The sequence below is a fragment of the Mytilus trossulus genome, chromosome 3 (assembly GCF_036588685.1).
Source record: "Mytilus trossulus isolate FHL-02 chromosome 3, PNRI_Mtr1.1.1.hap1, whole genome shotgun sequence".
NCBI classification, from domain to species: domain Eukaryota; kingdom Metazoa; phylum Mollusca; class Bivalvia; order Mytilida; family Mytilidae; genus Mytilus; species Mytilus trossulus.
In genome coordinates this window covers 32,116,411-32,139,215 of record NC_086375.1, presented here as the reverse complement: position 1 = coordinate 32,139,215, position 22,805 = coordinate 32,116,411, and the positions used below count along the sequence as shown (strand labels likewise).

Genomic DNA, 22,805 nt, shown 5'->3' with positions numbered 1-22,805 from the left:
CTTATCGTTGGTCTTCAAACCAAGGAGATCTGTAGCTTTGTTGGGAAGTGTATTGATTCCAACTGTACTGATTGACATCTCAGATTTTGGTATAATTCTAAAACGAAGCCCCCTTTTATTTTTTTAAACACATAAATTCTGACATGAGATGCTAATCTTATCATTGGTCTTCATGATCAAACCAAGGAGATATGTGCTTTATTGTGATGTGTATTGATTCCAACTGCAGTGATTGACAACTCAGATTTTGGTATAATAGAAAAATGAAGCCCCCCCCCTTTTTAGCTCACCTGGCCCGAAGGGCCAAGTGAGCTTTTCTCACCACTTGGCGTCCGTCGTCCGTCGTCGTCGTCGTCCGTCGTCGTCGTCGTTAACAATTTACATTTTGAACTTCTTCTAGAGAACCACTGAATGGAATGGAACCAAACATGGCATGAATGTTCCTTATGAGGTGCTGACCAAGTGTTGTTACTTTGTAGCCGATCCATCATCCAAGATGGCCGCCAGCGGGGGACTTAGTTTAACATAGGACACTATGGGAAATGCATACAAATGACTTCTTTTAGAGAACCATTGAATGGAATGAAACCAAACATGGCATGAATGTTCCTTATGAGGTGCTGACCAAGTGTTGTTACTTTGTTGCCGATCCATCATCCAAGATGGCCGCCAGCCGGGGACTTAGTTTAACATAGGACCCTATGGGAAATGCATACAAATGACTTCTTTTAGAGAACCACTGAATGGAATAAAACCAAACATAGCATGAATTATCCTAATGGGGTGCTGACCAAGTGTTGTTACTTTGTAGCCGATCCATCATCCAAGATGGCCGCCAGCGGGGGACTTAGTTTAACATAGGACCCTATGGGAAATGCATACAAATGACTTCTTCTAGAGAACCACTAAATGGAATGAAACCAAACATAGCATGAATATTCATTCCTTATGGAGTGCTGACCAAGTGTTGTTACTTTGTAGCCGATCCATTATCCAAGATGGCCACCAGCGGGGACTTAGTTTAACATAGCACCCTATTGGAAATGCATACAAATGACTTCTTTTAGTGAACCACTGAATGGAATGAAACCAAACATGGCATGAATGTTCCTTATGTGGTGCTGACCAAGTGTTGTTACTTTGTAGCCGATCCATCATCAAAGATGGCCGCCAGCAGGGGACTTAGTTTAACACAGGACCCTATGGGAAATGCATACAAATGACTTCTTTTAGAGAACCACTGAATGGAATAAAACCAAACATAGCATGAATGTTCCTTATGGGGTGCTGACCAAGTGTTGTTACTTTGTAGCCGATCCATCATCCAAGATGGCCGCCAGCGGGGGACTTAGTTTAACATAGGACCCTATGGGAAATGCATACAAATGACTTCTTTTAGAGAACCACTGAATGGAATGAAACCAAACATGGCATGAATGTTCCTTATGAGGTGCTGACCAAGTGTTGTAACTTTGTTGCTGATCCATCATCCAAGATAGCCGCCAGCCGGGGACTTAGTTTAACATAGGACCCTATGGGAAATGCATACAAATGACTTCTTTTAGAGAACCACTGAATGGAATAAAACCAAACATAGCATGAATGTTCCTTATGGGATGCTGACCAAGTGTTGTTACTTTTTAGCCGATCCATCATCCAAGATGGCCACCAGCGGGGGACTTAGTTTAACATAGGACCCTATGGGAAATGCATACAAATGACTTCTTCTAGAGAACCACTAAATGGAATGAAACCAAACATAGCATGAATGTTCCTTATGGAGTGCTGACCAAGTGTTGTTACTTTGTAGCTGATCCATTATCCAAGAAGGCAGCCAGCGGGTGACTTAGTTTAACATAGGACCCTATTGGAAATGCATACAAATCACTTCTTCTAGTGAACCACTGAATGGAATGAAACCAAACATGGCATGAATGTTCCTTATGTGGTGCTGACCAAGTGTTGTTACTTTGTAGCTGATCCATCATCCAAGATGGCCGCCAGCGTGGGACTTAGTTTAACATAGGACCCTATGGGAAATGCATACAAATGACTTCTTTTAGAGAACCACTGAATGGAATGAAATCAAACATGGCATGAATGTTCCTAATGTGGTGCTGACCAAGTGTTGTTACTTTGTAGCCGATCCATTATCCAAGATTGCCGCCAGCGGGGGACTTAGTTTAACATAGGACCCTATAAGGAAATGCATACAAATGACTTCTTTTAGAGAACCACTGAATGGAATAAAACCAAACATTGCATGAATGTTCCTTATGAGGTGCTGACCAAGTGTTGTTACTTTGTAGCTGATCCATCATCCAAGATGGCCGCCAGCAGGGAACTTAGTTTAACATAGGACCCTATGGGAAATGCATACAAATGACTTCTTTTAGAGAACCACTGAATGGAATAAAACCAAACATGGCATGAATGTTCCTTATGAGGTGCTGACCAAGTGTTGTTACTTTGTAGCCGATCCGTCATCCAAGATGGCCGCCAGTGGGGGACTTTTGAATGAAATTAAACATGTTCCTTTTCTTATAAATGAGGTTGTGTTGTCACTTTTAGCCAAATTTTATATTTTTTTATATGATTTCAAAAACCCAAGTAGAATCAGGTGAGCGATACAGGCTCTTGAGAGCCTCTAGTTTATCAAGCATATAATATGCTGATCTAATCGTTCTTCTACAAATTGAGGAGATCTGTAACTTTATGGAGATGTGTATTGATTCCAACTGCAGTGATTGACAACTATGCTTTGTAATCAAATCCCATTAAGACTTAACTTGACATCTGTCCATGTCTCCTCCAGTCCGTTAACAATGCCAGAATCCCCAGTTAATACGCTAACTAGGCACAGTAATGTTAGTAATAGGCTTTAGAGATTTACCATGTAGAACAAGTGACAAAAAGACGATAATTAGTTTATGAAGTAGGTGTGGAGCTAATCATTTGTACTTTCACCTTGATTATTACCTATAGGGCTAGCGGTTTTGATATTAATCACTTTCTATATATAAATACCTGTAATTATTGATTGGTTTAGATATCAAAGGAAAGTATTTAGATAGGCGTGATGGGTCAATGATAAAAATCTCCCTGTAGCTATTTCCTCCTTTGATTGTCATAACAAATTCTGTGTTGCTTGCTTGTTAATTATTTATTTGGTGATTAAGATAACATATTCATTGAATTATATGCCTAGATTGAAAAAATGGATATTAGACCCCAGGGAATTATATGTCAACAAAACAATGATTGTCTGGAATGCTTGCTCTTAACCATATTCTTGTGCTATACAAAATTGCCATCTATTTGTATTAATGTATAAAAAATGATGGAAAACCCTCACAGACTAACAGACCAAAAAATGTCACGTAAATTAAGATTGAAGGGTCATGTTGATGTAAGGCTTTTTTTAATGCTAATAGAACATATATCTAAAAACCCATTATTATTCCATTAACTTTCAAACAGTTTCAAGATAAAAAAAAAACGGAAGTGGATTATTATAATACTTTGTAACATGTAAGGGCAGTTGTATTTTCAGAAATAGACGTTAAATAATATATTTCACATCAAAGAGAGTAATTAAACCTATTAAATACACCTCAAAGTCCTGTTGATAGGAAAATTGTAAAATATAAAGTTAGTTTAAAGACAGAAAGTATCTGTAAAAAAACAACAAAACTCTCCTCATCAAAGGCTCAAAAGACGGGTCTTTGTCACGTGAAAATATATAACATGAATTATGTATACATTCCAGTTCTTAAAACTGCACTGAAAAACCTTATTCCGTTTAAAACTTGAGTTTTATTTATTAGACACAATGGTCATAATTAAATGATAATCTATAAGAATTGTGTATTATTAGTTATACAGATCATTAGAATACTACTAGGTTCTGAATGTTATGGGTCAGTGATGGTTCATCGATAAAAAAACAAGTTACTTGCTCTAAGCAATTTACCAGATAAAAATCAAACAATTAAGACACAATAATAAAAGTTAATAGGTGATTTGTTCATTTCACTGTCCGATGATCATAGATAAATTATTGAATTAACTGAAAATATTCATGGAATGTCCAGGACTTGCATTGTCACGCTATATTGTTCACCAAGATAATTAAATTAATTCGCCATAAAAATATTATCTCCCTTGCATGGATAATTACACTAAATCAATTGTTTCCAAACTAAATCATGAGAGTTTGTACAAAACAGATTAATTTCCCCTGCGGAATGCGTAATTTGTAATTTGTCTAAAATTAAGTATTGATTCGTTTGTTTTTAAAAACATGCTCTAAATGTGTGCTTCAGTCTACGAAAATCAATACTTTGATCATTAATTTAATGCCTCGGTTACTAATTGGATGCTTCAAGTAGGAATTCCAAAAATAATCTGCATAACTACCATGCAGAATATTTTGCAAGTGTAATTGAAGAGAGTCTTGATAATCATGGAACTTGGTAAAAATAGAATTTCGTAAACACTTAATTTCCGATTATTTATTTTGGCATTATTTATTTGCATTGATCTTGTTAGCCGCTTTTATGCAGGATTTTGTTTTAACAATGTTGTAACATTGCCATAATCTTCACGAAAGCCTATCTTTGTCCTCAACAATTTGCTATCCTGAAATAGACATCTTACAAGCATTGAAGATTTATGAATTAAAAATCTTAAGACCCAAAGATGGCACTTATGGTCAAAAAGAATCTATTGCTGTTTTTCCACCCATTCTATGAAAGTATCAATTTTTAATTTTAATTGTCAGGAAATTGCATATCATGTATTCAGTTGATTTGTTTTATGCAATTAAAAACTACTTATTAAAAAAAATCATTAATAAATGATGATTCAACACATGATATGAAAAAAAAAATAAGTGAAAGAAAAAAAGAATTGGATGAGTTAATGATTTTCTATAGTTGGACGGTATGCAAATTAGGTGGAAAAAACATATATGAAAGAATCTGCATTTTTATACGACTGCAAAATTTGAAAAAATATTCGTCGTATATTGCTATCACGTTGGCGTCGTCGTCTGCGTCGTCGTCGTCCAAATACTTTTAGTTTTCGCACTATAACTTTAGTAAAAGTAAATAGAAATCTATGAAATTTTAACACAAGGTTTATGACCACAAAATGAAGGTTGGGATTGATTTTGGGAGTTTTGGTCCCACCATTTTAGGAATTAGGGGCCAAAAATTGCCCAAATAAGCATTATTCTTGGTTTTCGCACAATAACTTTAGTTTAAGTGAATAGAATTCAATGAAATTTAAACACAATGTTTATGACCACAAAAGGAAGGTTGGTGTTGATTTTGGGAGTTTTGGTTCCAACAGTTTAGGAATTAGAGGCCAAAAAAGGGCCCAAATAAGCATTGTTCTTGGTTTTCGCACAATAACTTTAGTTTAAGTAAATAGAATTCAATGAAATTTAAACACAATGTTTATGACCACAAAAGGAAGGTTGGTGTTGATTTGGGGAGTTTTGGTTCCAACAGTTTAGGAATTAGGGGCCAAAAAAGGGCCCAAATAAGCATTATTCTTGGTTTTCGCACAATAACTTTAGTTTAAGTAAATAGAACTGAATGAAATTTAAACACAATGTTTATGACCACAAAAGGAAGGTTGGCGTTGATTTTTGGGTGTTTTGGTTCCAACAGTTTAGGAATAAGGGGCCCAAAGGGTTCAAAATTAAACTTTGTTTGATTTCATCAAAAATTGAATAAATGGGGTTCTTTGATATGCCAAATCTAACTGTTTATGTAGATTCTTCATTTTTGGTCCCGTTTTCAAATTGGTTTACATTAAGGTCCAAAGGGTCCAAAATTAAACTTAGTTTGATTTTGACAAAAAATGAATTGGTTTAGTTTTTTGATATGCTGAATCTAAAAATGTACTCAGATTTTTGATTATTGGCCCAGTTTTCAAGTTGGTTCAAATCGGGGTCCAAAATTAAACTTTGTTTGATTTCATCAAAAATTGAATAAATGGGGTTCTTTGATATGCCAAATCTAACTGTTTATGTAGATTCTTCAGTTTTGGTCCAGTTTTCAAATTGGTCTACATTAAAGTCCAAAAGGTCCAAAATTAAACTTAGTTAGATTTTAACAAAAATTGAATTCTTGGGGTTCTTTGATATGCTGAATCCAAACATGTACTTAGATTTTTGATTATGGGCCCAGTTTTCAAGTTGGTCCAAATCAGGATCTAAAATTATTATATTAAGTATTGTGCAATAGCAAGAAATTTTCAATTGCACAGTACTCAGCAATAACAAGAAATCTTCAATTGCACAGTATTGTGCAATAGCAAGAAATTTTCAATTGCACAGTATTGCGCAATAGCAAGAAATCTTCATTTGAACAGTATTGTGCAATAGCAAGTATTTTCAATTGCACAGTATTGAGCAATAGCAAGAAATATCTAAATGCACAATATTGTGCAATAGCAAGAAATTTCAATTGGAGTTATCTTTCTTTGTCCAGAATAGTAGTTGAATCAACTTAAATCAATGTTTTATACAATGTACAATGTATATTCACTTTTACTACCAACTGATAAATTAAAACAATCTTTACCATTCAGTGATAACAAGCACTTTCTTTACATTTTGATATTTTATTATGTATTTAAATGAGTGATTATTGTTGCAAACTCCATTAGAAATTTGAATTGAGATCGGTTTTGGAATAAAGGATAGGGGGATGTGAAAAAAAATTGGGGAGGGGGGGTTCAATTTTTCTCATTTGAAATTTCATAAATAAAAAGAAAATTTTTCAAACATTTTTTTGAGAGGATTAATATTCAACAGCATAGTGAATTGCTCAAAGTCAAAACAAAAAATTTTAAGTTCATTAGACCACATTCATTCTGTGTCAACTATTTAATCACAATCCAAATTTAGAGCTGAATCCAGCTTGAATGTTGTGTCCATACTTGCCCAAACCGTTCAGGGTTCAACCTCTGCGGTCGTATAAAGCTGCACCCTGCGGAGCATCTGGTTACAAATGTTGAAATAATGAAATAAAACAAGGTCATTATGTCTAGGAATAGCACAGTTTGTGGTGTAGATTTTAGATAAAAATTATATTTTGCGTCATCTTATTATATTTTTGCATAAATGACATATTTTTACAACACCTATTGGCAATAGGGTAGTTAGTCCTATAATCCCTCCAAGCTTTTTCTTATGTTTATATTATTTTATATTTGCAGGTGACAGATGATACAGAATTCATCATGCACATTGAACCAACAGAACAGTTAGAAACTTATACAGAAAAGATGTTCAACCACGTTACAAGACTTTTGAAAGAGAGAGACGATTATTTTGAGGTGTGATATTGACCATATTAGGATGATATCAATCATTTCTATAATGAAATATTACTGCTTTCACATTCCAAATTATTATTGACCATATAAGGATGAATTCAATCACTTTCACAATCAAATACTTTTGCTTTCACATTTTAAATTAATTTAATTAAATTTCTATGCCCCCACTGCAGCAGAGAAACATTAAATGATACCCTTGTACATCTGTATATATGTCCCAAAATTAGTTTCTTTGCTCAAATTGTAGTTTCCCTGAACCAGATGTGAGGAAACATATACACAAGGATTATTACCATAAAACACAGATTAGTTTTAAATTTAGGCACATCACTTCTGCAGGTCATAGTTATGCACCATTACATATGAAAAAATTGCTGTATTTTTTGTTTGTGTTCTCGTTGTTTATTACTACAAACACAAATTAAGTTTGAATATGCAGTTCTCTTATTATGTCCCCTTTAAACCTTAATTTGCAAGCAGGGGCATCATAAGCGACCCATAGACACATTCTTGATTTATTTAATTTGAACAATTGTGATTCCAATTTCGCCAAAAAGAATAAAAGGTCAATAAGAAATTTGTAGCACAAAAATAATTTGATAGATGTTTTTTATTGAATACATTTTCAACACCTAAGAAATAGTATAAATGGTCTGTGGCCTATTGTCTTAATTTAAGAAAATGATACTTCATAAACTTTTATTTATTATCTTTTACTCCAATGGGTGAATGTTAAATTAAAATTGTTTTATATTTCAGATCCTTACAGAATTGGCACAGGAGAGAGACTTCTATCAGAAGCAGTCTCGAGGGAATACTGCTTTACCTATGACCCCTCCCACAAGTCCAGAGAAACATCACATGGTAGTAGAACTGGCTGATTGTAAAGCGAAAATTAGGAAACTTAGACAGGAATTGTAAGTTTGGGGAATTTGTAGAAAGTTAAAATCTAGTAACTTGTACAATTAGATTATGAATGGTTTAAAACTAAATTCTGAAAAAAACTTATGCTGGAAATTTTAGTTATTAGAATTTTTAAAGCTAAAATCGTTACCATACACAAGTATTATTAAAAAAAGAATCAGTATAAATCTGAAAAAGATAAACTAAAACATATGCATAAAATTAAGAGCTGACAGAAATAAAAAAAAAAGTTATTCAATTAAATTTGATCTTTTTTGAGAATTTTAAAATGTATTTGAAATTAAAAACAGTTTGGTGCATTTAAACTAATAATACTTCAGTTAAGAATCTGAAAAAAAACCACCTCATATAACCTCATATGATTAGTAACCTTTGATAGTCAGTAATGGTAGTATTTTTATGCTCTATTTATAAAGCCCCATTTAGGGACATTATTTTTTCTGGTCTGTGTATCTATTCCTCAGTCTGTCTGTCCTGTTTCATTTTAAACTTTTTGGTCAAGATAGTTTTTGATGAAATTTAAGTCCTATCAACTCAAAAAAAAGTACACATGTTCCTTGTGATATGATCTTTCTAATTTCAATGCCAAATTAGAGTTTTGACCCCAATCTCACAGTCCACTGACATAGAAAATGTTAGTGTGATTGGGGCATCTGTGTACTATGGACACATTCTTGTTATTGATTTAAGATTTTGAACATTGAAAAACATATTTTAATTCTTGAAAATGAAAAGATGATATAATGTCTTTTTCTGACAGAAACTCTTGAGATTTGACGTGACAATAAAGTATCTAACAAAGAATAGATATCAACAATTAACTAGCTTTATGACAAAAATACTACAGTTGTCTCCCTTAAACCATTTTTTTACAGGATTTAAATAGTTTCTACCTTATAATGCATGTAAGCAGCTAGTTTCTGGTCAACTCATAGTACCCTTAAAACAAAAAATAACCTTTTATCTTCATCATGAATTATTATAGTTTATATTTATCATCATTTTAATTATTTATTTTTCATTTTCCAGGGAAGATAAGCAAGAATTAATTTCAGATCTGCAGGTAGACCAAGATGATAATAAAGGCATTGTTTCCAAACTTAAAAATGAGGTTAGCTATACTTCGCTTTAATATTCTGCAGTACACTTCTTAAAAACATCGTTATATTTCTGAATAATTTATATTAAGATATATGGTGTAAGATATGTTTGGTATTCATCTACCTGCCATTTCTATGCAAATTTCCCTCGCAAATTATATCAATAGTGAAGTTAAGGTACCAGTATGATCTTTGTTTAAATTGAATTTTTTGTTTAAAATTCATCGTTTCAAAATCTTAATTATAATAATTAATATTCTATGCAGCATACACGTAAGCTCTATGAAAGGTAGAAAACCTTCAAAAAAGAAATATTAAACCAATTTTGTGACGTTACTGTACTTTGTTGGTTATAGAGTGATGTTACTGTGATTTCATATTTTGATTTCAGGATATATTGCACAAATAATATGCTTAAAATCAAGTTCAAGTTAATCTGATTCTAGCCCCATAGGATTTTTACATAAATAAAAACAATTTACAAATTTCTGAATTAACATATGGTAAATGAAGATTTTCTACTATGCTATTATCAGAGATTACAAATATTTGTTTGTGTATTACAGAATGCTGCATTAATACAAGATGCACGAGCTGCTAGACTGTTGAGAGATGAGCTGGATATTTTGAGAGAAAAGGTAAGAGTTAGTGATCTTGGAAAACATTTGATTAAAACAAGAAAACTAAAAAAAGATCACATTATCAATGAAATGTTAACTATTCCCTGTCATAGTTTAGTCTGTTTGAACTTAGTAATTTCTCAAAAAGTAAAATGAGAATTCTTCATAAAAAGTTTCCAGCTGCATACATTATAAACATTTAAATTAGAACTGTAAGTAATAGCTTATACTGCACTTTCCTATTAACCTATCTTGACAGCATGCAACATTTGAAATGCTTCCTATCTACTTGCCTGAGCCCATTAGAGTAAGGGTTTAGTTGAGAAAAGGTGAGCATTTGACCCTTTCCACCATTGACATCACCCATTTTCTCCATAATGACGCCTTTTGACGCCTGTGTAGTACCTCAGTTGAAACGCTTTGAACTTGAAATGTCTGCATCAGACATAACAAAATTTGTATCCAATATGAAAAGGATATTCATAAGAATACTTTACTGGAATTTCATTTATGAAATAATCGTTTTCCCAATGCATTGATACTTTAAACCTGATGATTTTTTTTAATGAAAAAATCCTATGGGAATCAAGTGTGTAAAAAAAAATGTACATGAAGGAAAGGGTTAATAACAGAATATATAACTACAGTTTCTCTAAGTATCTAGCAGCTACTGTGTAACTTTGTTATCAGTTTTCATTGTTAAGTTTTGTTTTTCTAGTCCATATAAAACTAGCTGATGGAAGAACTCTGTCATAGTGGGCGTTTTGAAACATACAAATAATGCAGTGAATTGAACACAAAAAACATATATTTTAATACCAGTGCTCTAAATGTTTAAACAATGTTGAAATATAAAGCAGTATAAGGCAGGTTGTATATCTATATTAAGTTTGACATTATATTTTTGTTCTATTTTTATCACAGGTAGCCCAGTCTAATGCATACCAAGCTGAGTTGACAAAGTGTAAAGAGAAATTAAATGAGTTGGAATTTTACAAGTCCAGGGTCAATGTAAGTAGGTCATAGTATGGAACATGTTAATGTTTATAACACGAAAATAGTGACATAACGCATAGTGATACTTTATTCCACCCAGTCAACTTGAAAAGATAAATTTCATTTTGAAAGCAGCAATATCTCAAAAATTTGAACAAAAATTAAAAAGAAATGCTTTATTTATTTTTCAATTTGTGCTATGTTTTTACTTTGTGTTTACATACTGAACAGTTCTTTGAAATATAAAAGTAAAACTCTTGAATATCAGTATCACTTTGCACAAAACATACTGATGAATGTTTAAAAAAAATAAACAGTTATACTATTGTTGAACAGAAAGAACTATGTATGGACAATTGATGTATACCTTTGACTATTACAGGAACTTAGAGAGGATAATGCCATACTGACAGAAACTAAGAACATTTTAGAGGAGCAATTGTCAACAAGTCATAAGAGAGTAGAAACTGTGATCGAGTTAGAAAATGAACTGATGAGATATAGACAACAAGTAGAAGAAATGACATTGGTTAGTTATCTCCCTTGAATTTAAATGTTTTAAATTTAAAAGATAGGTTTTATTTGCTGTGGGACAAAAGAATGAACTTAAATATCCTTGAAACAAAGAAAATTTCAACACAGTTATCTATCAAGTTTCATAAAGAGTGATATGGGATACATTCTTCATGAAGTTATAATTCAAGAAGTTTTGCCGTGTGTTTTCGAGTCATGTTATAGGAGGTTCACTCTCTGTGTGTTGAAGATCATTTGTTTGCATGAGACAAACAGCATGAAAGATGGAGAGTGTTTTGTCTTCTTTGAATTTTAATCTTCCTTGTACATTTTAAATTCCGCGAGGTGAACCAACGCCTGTGAAATCGTTTTGGTAGAGTCCCTGAAGTGGATACCTTGGTATGCCGGGTTGTCAAATCATGCAAATGAATGCAATCCTTAAATAATAACTAAAATTGACAACAACATTGTACATTTTAATTTAAAATCTTCTAAGTGATGTAGATGTCCAATAGGAGTGTAATTACTGCTGGCTTTGAAACTTTAAAATTTCTCCACCTTAAACAGGCTTGTCTTACTCTTCTTCCATACTTGTTGTAACCCATTGCCCCCTAAATTTTATTTTACAAGTTACATGAATTATTGAAATTTGTTTACATTTAAAAAAAGGCATTAACATTTACAAATTGGTAAACACAAACATACAAGTAAAAATTCAAGAAATAAAAACAACTTATTTTTAAATAACTTTCACAATTTTATCATTTCCAATTTATTGACCCTAAAGTTTGCATATAATGATCTTCAATTATACCTAATTTTTAAATAACTGAATTTACTTAAGTTTAGGGGAGGTAATTTTGAATGATCTCTGTTAATTTTGAATTTTAGATACAAAAATATATCTATATATAACATAACAAATGAAATATGAATTATTGTAGGAACGAGATGCTGACAGAGAAAAGATCAAGATTCTCACAGAAGACAATGCACAGTTACAGTTTGAAAAGAAATCTAACATGAATGAAAGTACAAATTTGGAGCATGAACTAGTATCTGCAAGACTTAAAATTTCTGGTAATTTTGTGGATGTGTTTTAATTGTTAACAGTTTTGCATGTTATAGTTAGAAATGAAGGCAGTTTTATAGCTTATACACAGAAAATATAAAGACTTAAAAAAACAAATCAAATAAAAACAATAAATATGATAAAATTAAACTTATTTGGAATTTACTCTTTTGTCTCCAATACTAGGTATTAAGGACAAAAAAAAAACAGCCTAGAAAATATACTCAGAGCATTCTGACTTTGTACAAGCACCAATTAATATGACAGAATTTATTTACCTGATAAGATCTCTCCTTTTAGTCTATTTTGGTTACGGTATGTAGCTCAAACATCAGCTTTCCAAACTTTGAACTCTAAGGGTTTCTAATGAAAGTAAAATATATAGTTTCATGGAATACAGCAAATAATTCAAAAGAAAAACTAAATAATATAATTATCGCAATAATTATAGCAATACATTAAAAATATCTGCATTTTTTTTTTAAGATTTACAATTCTAAAAAAAGCATAATTGGGTTTATATTTTCCAACTTTAATCCGTTTATAATTTTTCAGGCATTTGTGGCACTTTATCTGATCAAATGGCAGAGACAACTAATGCCAAAGTGCTAAGACTAGATCTGGAGAACCAGAGATTAAAGAAAAAAATTGAAGAGCTGCGTGAAAGTTCTTTAATTGAAAACACTTCTCTCAATTTGGAACTTGAAAAAGAAAACCAAAGACTAGCTAAGAAAATAGAAAAACTTCAGGGTTCTTCAAACGATTCATCTCAACAGTGCATAGACTTAGAACAAAATCTACATGTAGCCGCAAGAGAAAGGGACAATCTTGCTCAAACTCTCGAAACACTTAAGGATAATTACGAGAGACAAGTCAGAGAATTAGAGGCTGAAAATGATAACCTCCAGCAGACAGTTCATGTTATAAGACAAAGAAATGAGCAAACGAATGATACACGTCTGAAAGAATTAGAAAAAGAAAATAAACAATTACACGAAACAGTGACGGCAAAAAATCAAGTAACATCAAAATTAGAACATGAAAATAGACAAATACAAAAATCATTTTCTAAATTAAAATTAAACTCTGATCACATAAATGAATTAGAAACAGAAAATTCACAATTTGAAAAAGAGAATTCAGAATTACGTAAGAGTATAGCAACTCTCCAGTTGACATGTGATAAAAGTGAGGTGTTAGAGCAAGAAAACTCTGATTTGGAAGTAGAGAACAGAAAGTTACAAAAATCTGTTCAGACACTGAAGTCTGCATTACAGAAAAAGGAAAATTTAGAACAAGAAAATATTAATCTGACAGTTGAAAATAAAAAGTTAGAAAGATCATTACACTCTATGAAAAGTGCTTCTTCAAGGATAGCTGAATTAGAAAGTGAAAAAGATTCAATGAACAGGGAAATACAACAGCTTAGGAAAAGTCTGGAAAATCAGAAAAATCAGAGGACGAAACAAGAACAGATGGAATTAGATCTGTTAGATCTGGATAATGAAAATCAGAGAATTCAGAAATCTCTAGAGGTAACCACAAAACGTCTGAATCAGTTAGAGAAAGACAATACTGATTTAGAGGTAGAAAATGAAAAGTTACAAAAAACAATGGAAGAAATGAAAATGTCTAGTAAGCGATTGCATAATGTGGAAAAGGAAAGTTCAGAACTTGAAAATGAAGTTAGTAAGTTACAAACTACTAAAGCAGTGCTAGAAAAGGAAAACAAAAGACTGAAGCAGTCAGTACAGTTAAAAGATACTACTGTGGATGAACTGACTACAAAGTGTAATATAATGGAAAGAGAACATCGTAGTGTCAAACGGACGTTAGAAACATCTAAAGAAACATCTTCAAAGTTACATGAATTTGAAAGAGAAAATAGAGAGATATTACAACAGTCAAATATTAATAAGAAAACCATAGCAACACTCAGAGAGGTCAGTATTTCTTTTCTTCTTTAGAATTTTTATTGCATAGATTGTTTTAGCATATCTATATTTAGCCAGAACTCATTCATAAATATGTCTTTTTTGTTTGTGAATTACAGAAATCAAATTTTGTTTTTTTGAGAAAAAAGTGTTTACACTCTGACTTATGCATACATGTACATGTATGTCAGAAAATGACAATCTTTCTACATTGGCACATGGATGTTGATTTGAAGTTATGGTATTTATTTCTAGTCAATATTGTGATATTTGAAACATCTTGATTCAGGACATATATTTTTGGTTGAACATTGCATTTGTAATTGACTTGATTTTAAATAAAGGGAGATAACCAATGAAACATAATTCATTTGGACCTGCCAAATATAGATTTTTATGTCTTAGCTCTGACTATTTAGAATATTATTACCATACACGAAAAATGACTGATTATATGTATTCAGAATGCGGCAAGATAATTAAATATACCTTTTTGCATTTCTTTTTAGTTTAAAGCTGTGTATTTTATATACATGTGGTTGTTCAATGTTTGCACTGTGGGCGAAAAGTAAATTTAATTGTGTAAAATTGCTCTTTTGGGTTACTGACTTTAGTTTTAAATCATATCAGTGTTCTCCCCAGGATTTTTGGATAGCACCAGGGTAACGCGTGACGAAATGAATTTTGCAATATTTTGTGTCGTTTTGCGTCGCTTATTTTTTTCTTGTTAGTTTTTGTCATTACCTTTTTGTCTTTGTTTTGTTTACTGTGTTGTATTGACTTTGGGTCAGAAAATTATTGGTAGAAAAAGTAAATCAATAAACAGTTTGTATACTTTGATATTTTTGAAGAATAAATAAAGAAAGTACAATTAGTCTTTAAACTAAAGTCACTTCTTATATTTTGATCAAGCCATTTTGTCCTGATACTTGTAGTTACACTACACATTCCCATGTTAGATTTCACCATAACAATTAACTTTGAACAAGATTAAACTTTGATACAGAACCTTCAGTAAATTAAAAACTATTTTCCATAGTTTCTGGTTCTTTTAACCTTCAACATAATTATTTTTTATATTCAAATAGTTTGTTACTGACATAATAGGACATTAAACTAGTTCATTTCTAGCCATAGTTAAGGAATTAAGTTACATTCTACTAATGCTTGGCAGTAGATATTTTTTTTTATCTTGTCTTGGCAGTAGATATTTCAGCCCTCACTCAGCCTTCTTTAATCAGTAAAATTAAAAAATACCAATTTAACATAATATGTCTGTGCATTAATAAAGGTATGATTCTCAAAAATAATTTGCAAAACATTTTTGTTGGTATGTTCTAAGAAAGTATTTATCCTTAATGTAACATTATAATATAATTCTGCATTGAATTTGAACTTTATTTTTATTTTCAAAGAGAAATTATATTTGAGGAGCATTTATTTGTAATAGGCAAATTCAGGGGAAGTAACTCCACAATTAATTCCAAACCGGCAAATTATTTTGACTAAAGACTGGCGTAATGGGTTCATTAACAAATGTCTGCTTGTCCCTCACAAGTCTGTTATTAAAATTATGATCTCTTAATTAATTAAAACACAAAAGAATCATGTACATCAATTAAATCCAATCATCATGGTTAACCTCAAAAGGTAAATTGATCACGTGGTGTAAACAATCTACCTGTCAGAACTGGATTAAACTGGTTAGAACTTGACAATTTTCACGGAAAGTTGAACAAATGGTCCTAAACTACTGATTTACGGTCGAAAACTTAAGCACCACGGAAAAAAATTATACATCGCGGCAAGAACGATACCACCGCGGTAAAAAATTATACATCGCGGGCCCGTGGTCCTTTAAGGGCCTGGGGAGAACACTGCATATGGAATATTATGTTTATAAAAGAGTTAATTAGAAAAGGTATTCCTAGTCTTCTAAAATGGAAGAATATTTATTTTATCGCAAATGTTTGAGAGTGTAAGAGTTTTATATATTGAGTGATGATTCATGGTATCACCTTCCTTTATCATTGAAGGTTTTCTCTTTTATGGAACCTTCCCTTGCCAATATAGTTTGTGTGAACATTTGAGTGATACATTTGGATTGTCTGCAGAACGTTAAATATCATTTAGTTGATAAAAAATAGCAATTCAGGATAAATACAATTTTGTCAGGGCTTTCCTTAATATACTTTTTCTCAAAGCTGTATGATGTGCCTGAGTTCATTGATAATCCTTTTGGTCTTCCATTATTAAATATTGATTATGACAAAATGAAGACCCTGTGGACTTTTTTCATCCTACTTCTTCAATTACTCTTATGCATTTTTAAAATTTCGAAAAGGGTTAAATAGTATTTGGGAATTGATGCATGAATTAATTTTCTACCTGGTGAATTCTTCATTATGACTTACGATTCACTTAACTATTTATGAAAGAATTAAGGATTTATAACTTCCTAAAAAGATATAATTGAAAAGTATTTCACTTATATATGTTTATTTTTTACTATATCATGTCATGGATCATAAAGTATTGGTTTTATTTTGTAATACTTCAATGCTTGCAGAATATTTCTGAGCTACATGTACAAAGATCCTAATAATTGATTTCAAGATGATCATGATGATAGCCTATTGCCCTAAATGCTGCTTGACCTAATAAAAAACAATAACTTGTATTACTGATTATGAAACAAATATTAGTATTGAGAGCAAAGAAATTGTTTGCCATTACATGTCATGTGTTTTGGGCTAAAAAAATTATCGTGGGTTTCATTTTAGGGTTTTAAGTATTAAAACGATGTGTGGTAATGAATTTTGTTATTATTGAATTTATATTTCAAATTAATGCACAGTCATTATTTTAGATTTTTCAAACTTTACACTTGCATAAAACCTCTACCTGGTTGTGAAAAAAGAAAACTTGATTTTGCATTTCAAGAATTTTACATAGTAAATTGATTAATAAAAATTAAGTTCCTTAAACTTTAATAATATAAACTTGGCTTGTCTGGAATTTGTTTTGCTAATGTCTTGGACCAGATGATTAATCCAAGCGCTATATATATATATTTTTTAAAGTTAATTGTAATTTATGAATCCTGTATTAGAATTTAACATTCCTTTTATGTCACATCCATAATCAATTTGTGATATTAAGATGTACAAGAACTCTTCAAGCTTTTCAGAACTGTTTTGAAAAGAAGTCAGTTTTCATGCTTTAAACTCTTCTGTTCAAGTCTGCTATTCTCATGATTGGAAATTTTAGAATTTGTATAGAGCAAGGACAATTTCATCAAACTTGTCTGTGACTCTTTAGAAGGGAATGATTTTATATTTGGTCTGTAGCTTGAAAATGTTAAGTTGTAGAGTGATAGAAATTTTTCCATGGAACTCTTGTTTGCAGATCAATATAGTTTAAAATTTTACAACACAAGGTTGTCAAAATTTTCTTGGATTCAACGATTTGAGGGAACACTCAGTTATGCTTCAGAATACATGTTTTCTGCTCTTTGGTTGGGTTGTTGTCTCAATTTTGTGTTTTATCAATCAATTACATGAAGCCACGCCAGCAGCCCAGACACATGATTGGTCTTGTTATTTTATGGTATTCTGAATGCTTTTATTTTGATTTAGGAATTGGTTAATGAAAAGATTAAAAGCCAGCAGTTAAGCAATGAACTAGAAAAGTTGAATGGAGAGTTAGAAAGAGTTGGTATCAACAAGGAAAAGTTGGTGATGGCTGAACACTCACAAGATGATAAGTAAGTTATATTGTATTCTAAATTAATGGAGATGGTACAACACTTTTAGTTCAAACACTAGTCTTATTTAACCCTGTCTTAGGATAGTGGGAGGTTTTTGTATTCAATAGTTCCTTGGTCTATTTAGATATAGAAATATGTGGTATGAGTGCCAATGAGACAACTCTCCATCCAAGTCAAAATTTATAAAAGTAAAACTTTATAGGTCAAGGTACAGTTTTCTACACAGCCTTGGCTCACACCAAACACCAAGCTGTAAAGATCCCCTAAAATTTACTAGTGTAAAACCATTCAAACTGGAAAACCAACGATCTAATCTATACTTAAAAAAAATGTGAAACACTTATGAACCACATCAACAAACAACAACTACTGAACATCAGATTTCAGACTTAGGACAGGTGCAAATAATTGCAGCGGGTTTAAACTTTTCAATAGTACCAAACCTTATCTGTCAATTCTCGGGTTGTATAGTTTTCAATCCATAATTCATTTAAAAAACACCTCCTTTTTATATCTTTCCATTCTTAGGTAGTATTATTTTCAATCCATAATTCATTTTAAGGACAAAACAGATTTAAAGTAAACATATTATTTCTTCTCTTTGTGTTGTAGTCTTGAGTTTGGCTTCTTTATTTAGTGTTCAAGAAATGATGTATATATATGGATAATATCCTGTATAGGGATATACATATATGTAATGTGTTCGAGGCATTAGTTAGTCTCATAACAGAAAACTAACCACACCAAGTCTGCAATTTTCTTGTTTTCTATTTGGATTGTGCTATTTAGTTCCATAGCCTAATTTATCAAGTCCCAGAAATTCTGTCATATTTGTCAGAGCAATATCAGATTATGGAGAATGACATAACAGAGGATATCATGTGTTGTAGACTTCTTTATTTTGGTATGAAATAGGGATTTAAAAAAAAAATATTTTGAAATGAGATTTTGAAGTAGATGTTGGCATGTTCAAACATTCTCAGAATGTGAATGACATATAGGCAAATAGATTATAAAGGATGGTTTAATGATGTCAGCTTAGATGACAAATAAACAAATAGATATTTAGTTAAATATATGGTCAATAGCTAAATATATGGTATAAGTACTAGTTCTAAATACAATCCCTCTGGTTATGCTTAAATGAATTTGGAGTGAGATTATATATTAATTCTTATAGTAATAAAATTAAAGGCCACCAATGGGTCTTCAATGAAGGGAGAATTCCTGCACCCGTAGGTGTCCTTCAACTGGCCCCTTAAAAATATGTATACTAGTACAGTGATAATGGACGTCATACTAAACTCCAAATTATACACAAGAAACTAAAATTAAAAATCATACAAGACTAACAAAGGCCAGAAGCTCCTGACTTGGGACAGGCGCCAAATTGTGGTGGGGTTAAAGTTTGACTGTTAAACATGTTTATGAGATCTCAACCCTCCCCTATTCCTCTAGTCTATGTAGAAAAGTAATCGCATAACAATACGCACATTAAAATTCAGTTCAAGAAAAGTCAGATTCTGATGTCAAAAGATGTAACAAAAGAAAATAAATAAAATGACAATAATACATAAATAACAACAGACTACTAGCAGTTAACTGACATGCCAGCTCCAGACCTCAATTAAACTGATTATGTCTTCATCATATGAATATCAGGCACAATCCCTCCCGTTAGGCATTTAATGCAGTGTTCCCAAGCATTTAGAAGTACCTAACATGACACTTCACATAACTAATCTCACCAGTACAGTGTCATTTATAAAAGCAAAATGAAATGGTCAGTTTTTGTAGGATTTAAAATTTAAAAAAAAAATGACATTTGAATTAAAATCTGTTGTCCAAATAAAAAGATGTGCATGTATTAGAATACTTTGTAGCAGTTATAGAGTTTATCTGAACTCATGATGCTGTGTGACTCAGCTTGACCTCTACTACCATCTGACATCTATGTATCATCTGTTAAAAAAAAAGAATAAATCTATGCAACAGCTTTTATAATTTAAAGCTTACTGGTCTATAACTTCTTACATTTGAAATTATTTCATTTGTGTTTAAAATATATGGCTGTTTCGATTGTTGAAGAATTAAAAGTAGGGGTACTTGTAATGTGAATTTCATTTTGACTGAAAACTGCTGAATTGGTTTTATGAAGGTAATTAATTGTTTAAAAAATGATGAAAAAAAAGAAATGAAATCCAATGAAGTGTTAGATTAGATACACATGAATAATCTGAACATAAAATTGTTTGGAGAAATTATGGTAAATGAGTTTCACATTGCTTATATCTTTCATCCCCATCAAATTGCACTTGTAGTTGTATTTGTCTCATTGGTAATTACACCATACCTGAATTAGACTTCCTATATTTTTTTGCAAAGACAGCAATACTTTACTGTTGAAACAGAACACACCAGCGGATAAACAATTCAAATGTTTCAAAGGAGTAATTAAGACTATTGCTTGTAGTTTATAAAGCAATTCTGTCATCTGCAAAATTTATATGCATATTTTACAATGATCTTTTCAGAAAGTGCTGTATAAATTTCAGTCTTTTCTTCTAAAATATTGACTAAAATCTTTAGAGGAGTAAAATTCTTGTTGATATCTGTAATAGAATAGACCTCTGACATGACTGTACCTAATGCAAGTGCATTTTATAGGTGTTTCAAAGGAGAATGACCCTGATTTGATATATTGTTACAACCTACAGGCCTGATACACATAATTGTGAGCTAGAAAATGACTAAGTGTTTGTTGTAGATAATATTTGAATCTTGCTTCTTTAAAAATCTCAAGATGTTCTAAATATGTTTTTACTTAATATTAAGAGAATTTAAAGTTGCATTTTTTCCTACATTTTAATGTTTTTGATGATTTGAAAAATGAATACTTTTTACAATGACTATAGTTTGATTTGTTTTTGCATCAAAACTTTGAAAAATTTCAGTCAAAGAAACTGGTGTGTGGCATTTGCAGGACTTGATCAATGATTCTTCCATTTTTATTTTAGAAATGTATAACAAAATAACAAAAATCGACAGGACTGAATATATATTTTACTGGACATGTCGTATTGGTCCTGTGCAATTTCAAGGACTGATATTTAAGGAAATGACTAAGTTATTTGCCTATTCTGATTTCTACCTTTTAAAATGAAATCCTTACCAAAATAGATAAATAGAATTTATTTGTCTATTTGTAATTTGTATGGTAACCACAAGATGTTTGTTTTGGTAATTATGTTGTTTGGTAGCTGACCCTTTGATGATTAACCTACATCACCTTTTTGATGAGAAGTAGTTAAAAAAAATAGAATTTAGATTGTCTGTAAGATCTTCTTCCATTATGCATTTAAACTACTGCAAACATCTTTTATATCGGAGGTGATAAATTTGAGTTCGTCCCCATTCATTTTGTTACCCTTATAATGATACATTACTGAAAATTTAGGTATTTAATAGTATTAAATTTTCTCAGGAAGATCTGATTCATTCTTATATATGTAAAATATTTGGAAGGATAAAAACAGCTATTATGCACCGATACACATTATCAAATAACAGAGATAAAACTCATTTGTTTGTAATTGAAGTTTATATATTGTTAAATATTTAATTATGTGCTTTATTTATTTTTCCCATCAAGTTTGTCAACAGGGGTGGCAACAATTTAATGCTTTTATGTTTTGTCTTCCAGAAGTTTTAAGAAAACTTTTTGTTAACTTTACATACATATTAAACATTATTCTATTGAATTTCAATAAAAAAAATCTAAAGTTGCATAAAAACTTTAAAAGTTTATAAAGCCATTCCGTCAGAGCATTGATTAAAAATTTATGTAATATTTTCTGCTGAGTTCAGAAAAAAGTTTGAATGAAATTCAATTGATTTTTAAAAGTTTGTTCCAACGTTTAGTTTTGGAGATATTGATTTGAATAAGGTTATGATAGTTGAACAGCTGGGAGTATCACCCACGCTACTTATGGACAGGATGTTAATTTCTTTAATGTTATGGTTATTTAAATAAAAAGCACGTGGAATAACACAGAAATGTTTCCGTTAGAAAAACTGTTCCTTATACAGTGAAATGAGATATGTCGTGGTTTATGATTTATTGACCCAAGTTTTATGTGTTAAGAAACTGTATGGTCCTGGAATTCATTGATCTATCTTGAAAAATAAATGAGGTGACATACACGTAAAAAGATATTTTCATTTAGTGTTTATTTATGAAATTGGATACTTAATGGACCTAATTATCGGTTGGAAAATTATTCTGGACGGAGAATTTCCCTGGAAAAAATCAATGAAATAATAGGACATGGTTCTATGAATATTACAGAACTTTTATTAACACTTTAGAATTGTATGGTTAGGTTTTGTGAAAGGATTAGCATTGAAAACAGCTTCATTTAGTTGTTACAGCATACTGACAACTAATGAATAAGAAATGGATTGGATTTAAGTGTTTGATTTGGGAATTTAAATGAGTACTTTAGAATTTTATTCTGGAAT

The 22,805-nt window shown here is 31.3% G+C and overlaps 1 protein-coding gene across 5 annotated transcripts in view; it reads left to right on the top strand.

Moving 5' to 3' along the window:
• LOC134711260 (girdin-like) overlaps positions 1-22,805 on the top strand; it is a 64,650-nt gene that overhangs the window by 16,796 nt on the left and 25,049 nt on the right. For all 5 annotated transcript variants that reach the window (XM_063571776.1, XM_063571775.1, XM_063571773.1 and 2 more), the window contains exons 6-14: positions 7,234-7,353; positions 8,116-8,273; positions 9,310-9,391; positions 9,947-10,018; positions 10,925-11,011; positions 11,379-11,525; positions 12,454-12,589; positions 13,137-14,524; positions 18,154-18,281. In XM_063571776.1, the coding sequence (XP_063427846.1) occupies positions 7,234-7,353; positions 8,116-8,273; positions 9,310-9,391; positions 9,947-10,018; positions 10,925-11,011; positions 11,379-11,525; positions 12,454-12,589; positions 13,137-14,524; positions 18,154-18,281 (2,318 nt within the window). The remainder of the gene's footprint in view (positions 1-7,233; positions 7,354-8,115; positions 8,274-9,309; positions 9,392-9,946; positions 10,019-10,924; positions 11,012-11,378; positions 11,526-12,453; positions 12,590-13,136; positions 14,525-18,153; positions 18,282-22,805) is intronic.